We start from the raw sequence: 14,844 nt of genomic DNA, 5'->3' as shown, positions 1-14,844 counted from the left end.
ACAAAACAGAATTAACCCAAAATGAGGAGAAGTTATTTTCATCATCTGTCTGAAAGATATTTTGGGCTTCATCTACTACTGAGTACACAGTAGTACACAGAGTACTACTGTGCAGAAGTCCTGCATTCAAAACGTTACTGCAGTAACATTACAAAAGTATCAGCATCCAAGTGTACTTGAAGTAGCCAAAGTAAAAGTACACATTGTCCTGGGGGGTTTAAATAGTTTAGTTATTCATTCCTCATCGACTGCTCTCCGTTTGAACCCACAACACCCAGAGCTTTCCAAAGTCTACCTGCGATGCTCTTCGACAGAGAAGCAGAGCGAGAAACGAGGATGTGAGCCCAGTGTCATTTTCTTGGCACACACGTGTCCTCCATCTGTCCCCGTGCTGTCATCCGGCGAGGGAGCTGGGAGGTTTGATCCACGCCAGAGAGGCGTTTGAAGGAGAAACTCAGACCTGGCCCTCGTGGATGGACTGGACTCTTACAGCGGCGTTGGCGAGCTCACCTACATCGATCCCCGCTGACTCTGACGGGCGTCGGGCGGACCGTGCCAGATGTCGTCTGGCGTTTGATCTGAAACTCGTCTCACATTGATCTGTGAGTCTGTTCTGCGGCGCGGAGCTGACATGACCTTGATGTGAAATAAAACACGTGGGCCGAACACAGACGACGAGCTCATCGTAAAGGCAGAGGTGAAACAAACATAAACCCAAGTGACTGACGGTTCACAGCCTCATAAGTCATTTTCTTTGTTGTATTTATATGTGGCTGGTATTTAATTTAATGTGTCTTTGAAAAGCTCAGAACCAAGATGGAAATAAATCAAATCATAGCAGCGTCTTTACAGCGTCTCTGGTTTCACACAGTAAACAAACATAAAGTCACAGACTCCTCATGACGTGTCAGTGCAGCCGCCATGTTGGTACAGGGAGGCCCCCTGATGAAGCAGGTCTGTGCACAGTTGAACCATCAGATCTCACTGGGTTTACTGGTGATTTCCCAGCTGTTTGCTTTGTCAGAAATGTGTTTGTGATATGAAATAATTAAACGCTGCCTTTTGGATTAAAACACTTTGCTGTTGCAACAAGGCAGTTTTCTTATCTTATCGTACATTTGGTTCAGGCTTGGCTCTGAAACGTCGCTTGATTTTGTCATTTCTTTCATTAAAACATCCAAAATTAGCACAAACTGCTGTTTCCTGCTGTGAGACCTGGTGACAGACACAGAGTTAACACATTAGATGAGAATCTGGATCATGTTTCCGGTTTAGAAGGCTCACCTCACAGTCTGCTGGCCTGTTCCTGCAGCGTTGCACACCAGCAGCAGGATCTTGACCGGGCCGTGGTTGATGAACTCTGACGACAGCGTTCCAGACGGAGGTAACCTCTGACCCTCAGGCCCGGTGGAGTACGGAGACGATGGCAGGCTGTGGTGGTACCCTGGAAACGAGATGATACATTAATCCAGAGACACGGTTTGTCGGCTGTGGCTGATGCTGACTGGGTTATTTTACATTCATAGCTGACAGCATGAAGCACATGACATTTTCGCCTTCAGAGGCGGATCGGAAAATGTGATCATTAAAGTTAACACCTCCAACGAGGAGCGAGGAGGAGCTGAGGTATGTAAAGCGGTGAGACAGCAGCTTTCTATTTGGGGAGCAGTGATTCAGAGGGGAGAACAGATGGCCCAATGGCTGCCTGCTCTCTCAGCAGGAGGCTTTATCTGATGCAGCTTCTGCTCCACATCCTGTCCTGGTGGGGTGCCAGGCAGCACCAGTTCCCTCCAGCCCCTTCACGTCTCCACCGACGGCGACAGCTTCGGCTGAGCTGAGATCAGAAGACAGACGCTGCACTCAGGTCAGCCAATCGGCTCGTGGGGAGAAATCATGTGGTAAATTCGAGTCAGACAGATGTGAAAGTACTGACGTTCCCCATCAACCGCCGCTGTTCACACCCGACACACGATTCATCACAGGTCAGGCCTTTTCTAACAATCGGTGCAGTCGTCGTATCTGCTTTTTATCATTAATAAATATGCACAAGATGATTATGACATGATCAGTGGTTAGCACTGCTGCCTCACATCAAGAAGGTTCCTGGTTTGAAACCCATCAGGGGCCTTTCTGTGTGTAGTCTGCATGTTCTCCCTGTGCTTGTGTGGGTTTTCTCCAGGTACTCTGGTTTCCTCCCACAGTCCAAAAACATGTATGTCAGGTTGATTGGTGACTCTAAATTGCCCATAGGAGTGAGTGTGAGTGTGTGAGGTTGTTTGTCTCTATGTGGCCCTGTGATGGACTGGGGACCTGTCCAGGGTGGACCCCTGCCTTTCACCCAGAGAGAGCTGGGATAGGCTCCAGCAGATCCCCGTGACCCTGGTTAGGACTAAGGGGGTCTACATGATGGATGGATGGATGATTATGACATATAAACTTAACTTTTCACTGCTCTCATTTTCTCCTCTCACATTTCTTTCAGTTCACCGTCTCTGTCCCTTCATTCTCTCTTTACTTTCTGGCCTTAAAGCTGATTTTGCTTCTGTGCTGAATCGGAGCAGATCATGTTGGAGTTGGACCTAAAAGATGCTGCACAATCCGCCTGTGGTGCAGGTTTGACGCAGAACCGTAAACTGGCCTTTAGTGGTGAATCATTACAGATATGTGCGTGCAGTTAAACCCTGTTCGTACCATAAAAGTCCAGTCCACCTGTTCTTCTCTCAGTTCATCTGTTCTTCTCTCAGTTCATCTGGTCTCTGATCCTCTGCTGTTGTTTAAAACTTTCAGCATCAAAACAACAAGTTACACAATATTTATGGGGGAAAACGTCCTTTTAAAACACCCAGTGAAACTTCATGACGCAGCAGTAAAAGTCACCTCCTGGTCTGTGCCGTGAAGATTTACACGCGGGTGCTGGGGGGGCGGTGGCCCTGCCGCTCATCGCTCTTTAAATCAGGCGTTTCCACAGCCGCCGTCATAAACTGCAGTGTTTCCAGACATTTCTTCAAGGCTTCGTCACTTTCCCCCCCGATTTTATTTGCCTTGTTTACAGGATGAATAATGGTCAAAGTGTGAGGTGTTTGTTTTCACCTGTGTATGTGCTGAACAGTTCCCACAGGGACCAGACACACACACACACACACACACACACACACACACACACCAAAAGTTCATTTGTTCAGCTGACGTGTTGTTCCTAATCTCTTATCATCAACAGGCCTCTGACTAATCTGAGAAACCGCAGGCAGCCTGTGAACCCATCACTGCTCTGCACTCCCAGGCTTCTCTCTGTCAAACAGACGCAGGATGAGCCAGACCAAACACAGCCAGACTACGTGGAAGCCCATAATTAAACACCTCGGCCTCTGAAGGATCCACTGTCCCACAGCCCGAAGCCCCGTCACATCCCAGTAACTGCACAGGTCAGTCCCACACCTGTACAGGTTTTCTTGCTTTAAGTGTGGCTCCCTGCTGTGTTTTTAAAACAATGGAGGTCTCACACTGAATCACTGGCCCCATGTTTATTCTGATGTTTTAATACATGTTTATTTTTGAAATATCCCATAATAATAGTTCAGGCTGAGGTCTGACGGGTTTATCTCTCCTGCAGCCTCATCGCCTGATTTTCCACAACACGTTTATCAGGAAAATCCTTTGGTCTAGAAACTGAAACCCTGAAGCTTTGACAGGTGGACATGAAATCATACATGTCCTATAATAACCATGAAATTATCAACAGAACCCAAAGTCCAGTCTGAGGGATGATCCGACGCTGCTGAACACTGGGAGACGATTAAACAGGACTGAGAACCTGTTCCCTGTTTGTCACAGAGACAAAGGAAAAACAAACAGATATTTCACCGTGAAAGCCAAAGATCTGTTTTCCAAATATTCTTTGGCAGGTGGACGTGTACTGCAGTCTCATCCCTGGCACACAGAACCCTCACACTGATATTCTGCTTTGTAATTTCCATAACACAGACGAGTTCTCTCTCAAATTAAACTTGTGAAGATCATTTTTATTTTTAAACTTCAGTTTGCTCCCAGACTGAAAATTAAGATACAGGGACAACATCCAGACTCCACACAGAAAGGCCCCGGGTCCACCTGGGTCCAGACCCTAATCCTGACCTGCATGTGTTTGGACTGTGGGAGGAGAAAACCCACACAGACACAGGGACAACATGCAGACTCCACACAGAAAGGCCCCGGGTCCACCTGGGTTCAGACCCTAATCCTGACCTGCATGTGTTTGGACTGTGGGAGGAGAAAACCCACACAGACACAGGGACCACATGCAGACTCCACACAGAAAGGCCCCGGGTCCACAGGGACAATATGCTGGTTTGTCTTTGGGCTGATTCAAGGAGCTGTAATCTGTTCATTCACTCACTTTAATAAGACAATCGAGTCCAGAACCAAACAGCACATTCGGCTCACACCGACTCCACCTTAAACACGTTTACCGCCTGAGGACACAGCCGTCGTAACACCATAAAAAAATCTGACATCACTGCTCTCGGCCCTAACGAGGCCCCTGGTGAGTCTGTTGTTCCTCCTCACATCTGAACCACAAGCCTCAAGATTTTTACTTTCATTTAAGCATTTATGGACAACTGATTAAGAGTCTCTCAGACCTTTCAGATTTAGTAATTACCGCAGGGGCATAAAAGATCACATCTTTACGGTGCCAGACAGTCTGAAAGCACTTCAGATCAGAGAGTTTATGCTTTTTATGCATTAACACGAAGTATTAATGACGCTCTTTACTCATATGCTCTTCTGATTTTACAGCAGAGATTAATTGCAAACCGTGAGGCAGAAAATATTCCTGCTTAACTTTTACTGAGGGAAATAAAAATAAATGATAGAAATTTGTCATTTACGTGAGTAATTAACGAGATGCGAGTGTGACGTCTGCCATCTGGGTCCAAAGGTGAGTGTTTGCTGTCCCATCATGAAAAAGTGACACCGGACGGACGATACGAGGCAGTGACACGTTTTAGCAGCACCTGCCCTCACGGTTCAGGAGTGATTAGAAAGAGAAACCTCGCCATCATTTGTTGGTGACATAAGAGAAGAAGACGTTAACGTTCTTTTAAAGACGGAAAGGTTGTCGGTGCGTTCTCGCAGGGACGAACATATCAATCAGCGCGACTGACGGGACAATCTGCGTGTTGAGTGCTGATGTAGAGTCTCCATATAAAGCCCAGCAGGCGGAAACCCAGGAGGATTTCGCCTGTGCCAGACTGCCGGCGGTGCTCTGTGTGGTCACTGTGCAGCATAAATTACAGCACTAAAAGTCACAGTGCTGACACCGCTGGGACTCGCAGCCCGGCGAGCGAGGACTAGGGCGGGTTTACGACGACGTTACGCACCATCGTACGCAAACCGGTCACACTTTCCGGTTTTTATTTAAACGTCTTCACGATGAGGCGCATGAGCGTGTATTTTATATTTTATATAAATGTACGTATATTATACAATGTAGTTTACTGTCTCAGTGTCTCTGTTCCCACAAATGTGTTGCATGGAGCAGGGTTCAAACCCACAACCTCCTGTTGTGAGGCGACTGTGTTAACCGCTTCTCCACTGTGCCACCTACTGTGTGTAACCTGCCTGACATTATTACCAAAAAGGTTTATTACTTTGACTCACTCAAACCCCCCCCCCAAATTACCTTCTTCTTCTGTGGTGGCTCAGTGGCAGCAGCTGGAGGACTCACCTCCACCAGCTGTTTATTGTAACAAACCAACCTCCTCTTTTCTTTTGCTGATTTCCTCAGAATCTGATTCAAATTTCTAAGACAATCTGCAGAGGATGGATGAAATTCACACTGTCCTGTGAGAAATGTCCCGAGGGTTCCACCGAGCAAAGAAAACTAAAGTGGTTCCACTCCGCAGAACAAAGACAAACTGGTTGCAGTCACCTGAGATCCGTGCAGAGCCTCCTCTGATGTAGAGGGACGGGGCCTGGAAGGCGTAGATGACGTCATTCTCAGCGATGCTGGTTAGATCGGCCTCATCAAAGAAGGAGCGTTGAAACCCAGTGGAGTAAACCTCTGTCAGGATCACCTGCAGACACACACACACACACACACACACATGTTAGATCCTTCTACATCTAATAATAACGTAGAACGTTGAAGCAGAAACCTTTGTGCCGTTGGCTTCAGTAAGAAGAATTCTGAGCTGGGGGTCGAGCTGCAGCTCTCCGACAGAAGCATTTGGATTCAAACAGGACAGTGTAGGAAGAACCTGGGACCAATCACAGGGGATTTGGTTTTCAGCTGCAGATGTGATGCAGATGTGGCCTAAACATGCAACCGTGTGTGTTTAACTGCACTGGGGGGAGGATCGCACATGTCGGGCCCTGATCTGGGCTTATTGGTGACACTCAGGCTGTTTGGATCCCTATAAACTTCCTGTTTTGGACTCTTATTTTAGTTTAACTTCCTGTTCCTCAGGTTTACTTCAGTCATCACCATCTGTCCAACTTCCCTGAGCCTTGCTGTGTATTTCCTCCCACTTTACCTGGTCCGGAGAAAGTTTCCCCTCGTCGGCCACCATCCTCCTCAGGCAGGACACGGAGCCAAACAGAGGCACAGCCAGCCCGACCCGCAGGTACCTCTGTCCTTTGGTGCTGAACACCAGAGTCACACACATCGGCCTGCACACAGGAAAACACACGATCAGGGACGGTGCAAAACTGTGATTCCTGTGCCACTTTTCGCTGCAGCTTCCTCTACGGCCACGAAGGGACAAAAGAAGACGTTCATGAATAAATCAATACATTTTAACATTAATAATAGATCATTAGGACTTAGTTTTATGTGTGCAAAATAATGGAATCTCTGTTGCATTTTTAAAAACAGCGAGTGCTTGGCTCTGACCTCTCCTGAGGCAACGCTGACAGGAGCAGGTGAAACACCATCAGGGCCTCAAAAGACACAGGCGTCAGAAACTATATGGAGGAACTGACTGTTTGCATCTCAGCACGACAAACAGGAAGGAAGCAAAATATATCAGATATTGAGTCTTCGGCCCTAACGTGCTGCTCAGTTACTGCACCCGATTAAGTCACGTGCGCAGTGCAAACAAAAGAGCTCGTGAGCGTCATGTGTTTGCACTGCCAGGCACAGACAATGTTAGTTTGCTAACAAACAGACATGATCTGGCTGTGAGCTGAGCTGATCTCTTCACACACACAAATATATAAAGCACAATCCATCTGTTTGTCCCCTCAGACGTGTTTTCTCCCACCAAGTGCAAAGAAAAGACGCCAAATAAACCAAACCAGCTTGGCACGCTGTCACAGCGAAGCTCTTAAAAAACTATTCCCCAAATTAAAAGGGATGCTGGCTGAACCTGAACGAACTATTTCAAGGATTAAACGTTAAAAGGAAAAAAACAACAAGAAAAAAAACTGTGGCAAACCTCAGAAAGAGCAACCACCAAAGGGAAAGGGCACATTTTGTCTTCACCAGCTTCGTTAGTGAAGTGCATTTATTCTCTTTTCCATTTGAGAGTGAGGTGAAAACGCTCATCTCTCTGGTCAATTTATCTGGGAGCCAGTTAGCGATTAGCTTAGCACAAACATGGTGCAGCCGCCATGTTGGTACAGGGAAGCCTTAAGGCAGCAGCTGGTTTTTTACAAATGTAAAAACTATGATACAGGAGACTTGGCTAAATAACATGCACATTTTGTAGACAGGGACAATAATATCTCTGCAATTTATTATTTAAGATAAACTTCACCTTTGTAATTATTTATTATTTCGTCTTATTGCAGTGTAAATGGCTCAAATCATTCTCTTAATAAATACAGATGCAGATAATACTGGAACACGGTAAAGACCAGAAAGTACTGTACGCAGTGACACACTATTGTTTTTCTGTTTATTCATGTGGAGGTCTCTGGCTGGAAAAGGAGTGAACGGGGATCCCTCCCTGAGAAGGTCAGGATTTCCTGAACAGGCTGACCCCCGCTGACCTGCAGGGTGCTGGGATGTGAAGTTGAATAAGACATTGTTCCTCAGTGGTGAAAGGGTTTACCAGCAGCTTTTCCTTTTTGATACCAGCCCTGCAGCCTCACAATAACCTGTGTTCCTGCTGGAAGCACTGCCCAAACAAAGCCGGGTGTTGTCGGCTTATTATTACTCTAACTGGACCACACTCTTCTCCGACTTACGGCTGATGGACAGCTCTCAAATCGGAGCATGGCTCTGAGGTTACTACTTAGTGTTTGTGTTAGATTAAAAGGGACTCAGATCAGGTGATAAAACCAGGTCTAAAGCTCTGAGTGTTCCCAGGACCACAGTGGCCTCAGTCTGGAAGAAGTCTAGAACCAGCAGGACTCTTCCTGGAGTCTGGCCTTGGTCAGGGAGGAGACCAAGAACCCAGCGGTCCCTGTGACAGAGCTTCAGAAGTCCTCTACAGAGACGGGGAACCTGCAGCAGCTCCATCAGCCAGGCCTTTATGGCAGAGAGGCCGTGGTTTGTTTGTCAAACAGCATTTAAAGGACCTGATCAATTCAAACCGAGTGTGGGGTCATGATACATTGATTCAAATTCAATTACAACACCTGGGAGGTGAAGCGGTCTGAACAGCTGTGCTCCTCTTAACACTCACCTGGTCTGACGAAGAGGAATGGGCAGGGAGATGCAGAGGAAAGGGTCAAAGGTGTTGCTCTGTTTCAGACAGTGGGGGCACGTCAGCGAAGACCTGAGGAGGCAAGAGAACAGTCACATTAGTCTTTAAAAAACGTCTGTGCCGACCCAGATCAATGTCAAAGTCCCCCTGATTAAGTCTGGACGGGGCAGCGGCTTAATCCCATTACACAAAACGAACAACACGGTAAAAACGAACACGCTGTTCCATTCAGGACGGCTGGATCTGACTGTGAGAAAGGAGAGGATGAGTGATGTAAGTGCTGGGAATGAGAGAGACACGGGGTTGGGGCTGGGGGTGTGGCGAGGAGAAGCACCCCGGGGTGAAGCAGTTTCCATATTGTTGCATCACTCTCACCAGTGCCTCTAAATCTGATGCCATTAGTGGATCCTGAGCAGAGAGAAACAGATTTTTCTTCTTCTGCATCTGAATTAGATGCAGCTGACAAAGCTCTGTCCAGGTGTGTCCAGGTGTGGACGCCTTCTTTTAAGGTCATTAAATCACAACAACATCCGGGGCATAATTTCATTTTCACTAAAGGCCTTTTGTCTTTGCACTGATTTACTGCTTCATTTCTTTTATTAGCAGCACGACAGATATAAATCTGACACTGTGAAGTGAAATGACTTTTCATCAGTGACAGTTTTGATTCAGCAGCCCTGCTGCTGCAGCACAGGACCACCACGCTGCACAGAAGTTAACAACAAACTTGTGCGGAGCGTGTCGCCCCTTTACGATCGTCACACGACGTCCCACCAAGGGAAATTAAGCCACGGACGAACTGTGGAAATGTGTTTTCCTCATAGGAAGGCAGCTGACCGCCCCGTCGGGGGAGGGCGGTCAGGAGAGGGGGCAGTGAATGGGGCTCTATTCAAGCAAACCCAGCTGAACGCCGGCTCTCGGTGGAGCTCTCCCTCTTGGCAGAGTGGAATGGCTGCCCTACGGATGTCTTACTCCCGCCAGGAAACAGCGAGGGTGACTGCACTCCACGCATACAAATCACACTCAGCTCCACTTAAACATAGATGTGCCCTGCGCTGCGATATTCTGATGCTCTAATGGAGCAGGCGTGCAGGGGCGGATCCTCCGGTCTGGGATGCAGTCACACTGAAGAGACTCTGAGCTCCATGCTCCACACACACACAGCTCCAGACCTTCCCCAGTAGCCCTCAGCATCTTTATCTATCTTTTACAGCAGGTTTTACTGTTGGTAGTGTCGTGCCTCTGCTGGCATCACATGTTTAATGATATTTACCAAATATCAGAGAGAAGGTTAGAATATATCACAGAAAAGCAGAAAACAGTTTAGTGTTGCATCATATGAGAACTTTCCTCTGTTGGGAGGTGAAGGATTTTCACACAACATTCACAGGACCAACAGGTAAATGACTGGGCCTGGTAACGCCACAGGACCAGGTACCGACTCCAGCAGCCCAGCAGTCGGCTCAGTCTAATAACTTTGACCGAAGTTACCTGCTGGACCACAGCGTAAAAAGCAATAGATTTATAAACCAGGTTTATTCCAGGTTTATTCCAGGTTTATTCCAGGTTTATTCCAGGTTTATTCCAGTCTTTCAGGAGAAACGGAGGCGACAGCTGTGGTTGACACAAAGGAAAATGACCATTTCTTCACAAAATAAAGCCTGACTCGCTCTGGCCAGCTGCAGCATGTGAGAATTAAGAACCAGTGACTCTGGGCTTGGCCTGGACAGTGATCCGACTGGTCTGAACATGTATAATGGCTGTGATGATTGCACGGTGACAAACCAGGCTATTACAGGGATAAGTCTCTGCTCGGTCGACTCTAGACGATCCCATCAGACACCGTGTTGCAAAATGAGACGGCTCCCGTCAGAGGAAACCAGAGGGAAGGCCCTCACGAAATATTAGTGCCAAGTCCGCAGCCCCATGGTGTCTTTTGCTTTTTTGCATTGGCTTTGTATTGTCAACACTTACTGTATCTGTTAGAGCTGCTTTGTAAAGTTTGTGCTAAGTCAGCCCGGCCATGTAAATATATTCCCTCTGCACCACCTCACCCACTCTCCCTGGCTGCCACAGCGTTTGAGTGGGTGAGAGGAACAAACTTTGCCTGCCAGGCTGCTGAGACTGCTGCTTCCTGACTAGACACACCCAAGGTGTCACAGCTGAAACATTTGACAGCGAGGGTAGCAATTAAGAGACGCGCTCTGGCAGATGTATTACTGGCAGTCACACAGAGATGCCAATTTTCCGAGGAACTGGCAGATGGAGGACGGCACCGACAAACAACACGTTAGCGATATAGACCGGTTTTTAAAGAGTTTTATTAATTAAACATAGATCGGACTTTGGTGATGAATCTAGAACCTCCCGCCCTCCTCCCTGGGAGTGTGCGTCTAACTCTTCAAGTGTTCTGCGTGTAAATTCACCTGTGCAGCTGCACCTGCCCATCCTCAGGTGATGCTGACAGATTGGACCAGTGCCTGTGTGAGCCACCAATCAAAACGCAGTAACTTCGCCATTGTCTAACATAAAAGTGCGGCCTTGCAGCGAGCGGCTGACCCTGACCCTCGTTGTGGGTAAGCTCTGTCTGTTGTTGTCATCTGTTGTGGCGCTCACTGCTTCGTGTTTCCTCGTACGTGTGTGCAGGTTCATTTGAGGTTTGACACTTGACAACAGATGATTTTACTAAAACTGGGTTATTTAGGTTGTGCTGCAATAATCGGTCAGTTTGGTCAGAGGTTTGCGTCAGGAGCTGGATACAGAAACTGACAGACAGTGCTGCCTGAACATCAGATGACAGGTGAGTGACTGGGGCACGGACATGTAAATGTATTGATATTATTGGGTTTATATGGCGCCTGGTAAACAGGAGGGGCGTACTGGGACACTGCAAACACTGTTCAGCCTCCATGATGGCCCCGACCACCCTGCAGTCTCTCACACACAGTCTCACTTTGACCATTTTACTTTCGATGGACCGTTTCAAACCACGTGGATAAAACTGGAGCAGGAAAATATATAAAAGGTAGGAAAACCAAGAAATCTTTCCTGCAAAAAGCTGTGAGGAAACAACCACAGTATAAATGTCTTTTCCAATTTTTACACAAAGCTGCTCTTCCAGCTCCTGACTGGACCCAAAAAAATGACTGACTGCATCAAAAATGTTTCCAGTTGGACATGGATGAGTTTGGCAGATAGACTCGACTTGTGAATGATGCTCCAGTCTCTGCAGCCCACAGCTGACAGATGTTTACATTATGTAAAAAAACGAACTGCCTGTTTATCTCCTGGATGACTGACTGATGGGAGTCGTGAGGACATCCAGCTGCGTGAGATTTGTTAATACTACAAAAAAAAAAATCCTGCTTGTGAGGTTTTGCTGCACAAAATCAGATCAGCAAAGAAAAAAATCCAAAACACACCTGAGAAATTCACAAGTTAATTCACGAGTTAACTAACAACCCCAATTATTTCATCCGGCACAGAATCTCGGCAGCGTAAAAACCACAGGGATTTGTTGTTCCCGACTCGAGACAGAGGTTAGTGACTCCTTCACTACTAGTCCTTTTGCTTTGTTTGGTAATTACTAGTTGGCAGGTGAAGATTTACTGCTTCCAGCCATCTGTGTCTCCGAGGACCAATAATGACATCTCATTACATCTGCTACACTCTGATCAGTGACGCGTAAACACCATATAAATGCGGGTGGGTGGTGAGATGACCTCGCTGCACAGGTGTTAAACAATTAGGTTTTATATCACTTCTCCGGAGCAGCACAGTGTGGGAATCAGCCCTCGCTCTCTGTGCACATAAAGGCCAGAGATGTATTAAATCATTATCTGTATCAGTGAATTATCCTGTTAATGAAGCCCTTCCCTTCCTCTGTATGTACTCTGCCCTGATCCTCTTAAAGGCACGTACATGCACATGCACCGGGACTGTAAAGATGTCAACAATATATGCAAGGTGGTTTGGGAGTGTCGCTCTGGTCTGCTGTTTGGCTTGGGGATCCCATGCTCCCCCCTCTCTGTGTCGGTCCTAGATGATATATCAACACTTAATTCACTTTTACTTTTGCTCTATGAGGTATAAGTATTAGTTTTCCTTCAGATCCTTGCTGGGTTATGTAGTAATCTGAGGTGTTTTGCAGTAAACTGAATTTATAATGATATGGTAGATAATTGTTTTCGGCACAGAGCAGGTACAGTACGGCGTGAAGCACAGATTATACTTAAACACGCTTACACAAAACATGAAGAGCTTTTCTGCTTTGCACTGAGAAAATACATTAAATGAACAATCCACAGATGATCCTTTAATCCAGCTCAGCCCTTTATGTGTCAAACAGTAAATAATGTTGTAAATGCCCTGCGACTGGAGAAAACTGTGAGAACAACATCTTATTCCCAAGCTGAACACTCCTACAACACCCAGGATGCACTGGGCCCGGTGCATCCCAGTGCCCCGTCCATTATGCTAATTAACACTAACTTAGCGAGAGATGAGCTGTAATGAAGGAGCACTGGGTTTTCTGACATTCGTGGGAACAAATCAAAGGTTTAATTTAACAAATTTAACAAAGTTTGTGTTTGAGCAGAAAGTCCAACTGTTTAATTCTTGTGGTTTTTTTTTTTTTGGTTTTGGTGAGGTTAAAAAAAAAAACAAACCACCCTTCAGTTTCTATTCTACAACACCTTCACATGGTGACAGTTCTCTGCAGATCTCGTCTGTGGCAGGTGTGAGTGTGGTGCGTTAGGAAAGGAGACTCACTTGTACTGGGCCTGGAAATGTTCCTGCACAAAGCTGTGCTGGACTCTGGGCTGCTGGGACTGGTACGCGTCCGGAGACAGCACCTCCTCGGCTCCACCGGGACCCTGCAGCACAGAGGAGGGACTCATAAACACCGTGCTCTGCACAGATTCATCACATATTGCACTGGAGACTCATCCCCATCCCCTCAAAATCGGTGGAATGAACCTTTAGCACATTTTTGCTTTTTTTGGTGATCACATGAACCTAAACATGATCCTGTGGGAGGCCCATGTCTTTATTCTTTCATGAGCTCATCCACAAAGTGGCCTCGGATGAAGATAAAAGCAGAAGATAAAAAACTGAGTGTGATCAGTGAAACCAGGTCACGAAACACACAGGGAGCGTCCGACAAACACGGCTGCAGCATAAGTTTGATTCAAAAACGCAATAAACCTCATTGCAGTTGATCTTAAACTTTAATGTGTTCTTGAGAAAATCTAAATCTGTATTTATCACTATTATTATTATTATTATTAATAATAACAAAATCTACAGTTCAGCAAGACAAAAGAATAAACCTGCTAATTAGTAAGACTAAGTTAATCTTAAATATGAGATTATAAACAATCAAGTCAAGTGTCCAAACCATTTCTTTGTGCAGAGAATTAAAGTCTGAAAGTGCTAAAAGTCCTAATAAGGGGTCACAGCCTTCTCTGGACTGTATCAGCAGCTCAGCAGCCAGAAAAATATTCTTTCAGTTACCAAGTGCTTCTGCTTAAAAGGCCATCAGGCTGCAGACAAGCTCCTTGTTAGCATTTCTCTGCTCGCACACTATCAGTGCACAGCCCGGGGTAGAAGTCGGGTACTTGAGGATGCATTAAGTCATCGTATGATTTCAGCTGTGCTTTCACCCGAGGCCGACCGCACCGAACGAAAACGCACTCTGAGCTCTATCTCTGCGTTTACTCTTCCTCCCATTTCCAGCTCGTCATCCCGTACTGGCTGCCAGTGCTCCCAGGCCGACAGCTCGACCATGACCTGCGCTGACAAACAGGCCTGAAAGGATGAGGTGGTTGTGGTTTGGGGGGGGGGGGGGGGGGGGGGGGGGATCAGTGTCAGAGAAATCAGCGAGAGACAGGAGAGCCCTTCACAGTTCACCACCACTTCAAATGCTCAGTCTATTCTTCGAAAGGCACTGGAGCTTTGCAGAGACTGAAACCTGACCTTCCTGCTGCACTGTGCTTCAGCAGACAGGCACAATGACAAAACCTCCTCCTCTCTCGCTCCAGAAAACACCTCAGAACCAGCACACGGGGACGTGCAACCCAGCTGATCCGCTTGTTCCCGCTCAGCTAAACCATCCAAGGTGAAGTCAGAAATGTAGTGCATGAGGTTTTTCTCTTTGTAGTTAAAATGCACTGCCAACAGGCTCTGCATCTCA

The 14,844-nt window shown here is 46.8% G+C and overlaps 1 protein-coding gene across 1 annotated transcript in view; it reads right to left on the bottom strand.

Annotated features, from left to right (window-relative positions):
* The window catches only part of usp43b (ubiquitin specific peptidase 43b), a 41,920-nt gene that overhangs the window by 15,260 nt on the left and 11,816 nt on the right, over window positions 1-14,844 (bottom strand). The window contains exons 3-7 of the mRNA XM_026325752.1: window positions 13,422-13,525; window positions 8,631-8,723; window positions 6,534-6,669; window positions 5,930-6,074; window positions 1,285-1,444 (exon numbers count right to left, since the gene is read on the bottom strand). Of these exons, the coding sequence (XP_026181537.1) occupies window positions 1,285-1,444; window positions 5,930-6,074; window positions 6,534-6,669; window positions 8,631-8,723; window positions 13,422-13,525 (638 nt within the window). The remainder of the gene's footprint in view (window positions 1-1,284; window positions 1,445-5,929; window positions 6,075-6,533; window positions 6,670-8,630; window positions 8,724-13,421; window positions 13,526-14,844) is intronic.

This window comes from Mastacembelus armatus, chromosome 8, assembly GCF_900324485.2.
Source record: "Mastacembelus armatus chromosome 8, fMasArm1.2, whole genome shotgun sequence".
In the NCBI taxonomy this organism is placed as follows: Eukaryota; Metazoa; Chordata; class Actinopteri; order Synbranchiformes; family Mastacembelidae; genus Mastacembelus; species Mastacembelus armatus.
The sequence above is the reverse complement of the archived record's forward strand: the minus strand, read 5'-3'. Positions and strand labels throughout refer to the sequence as shown.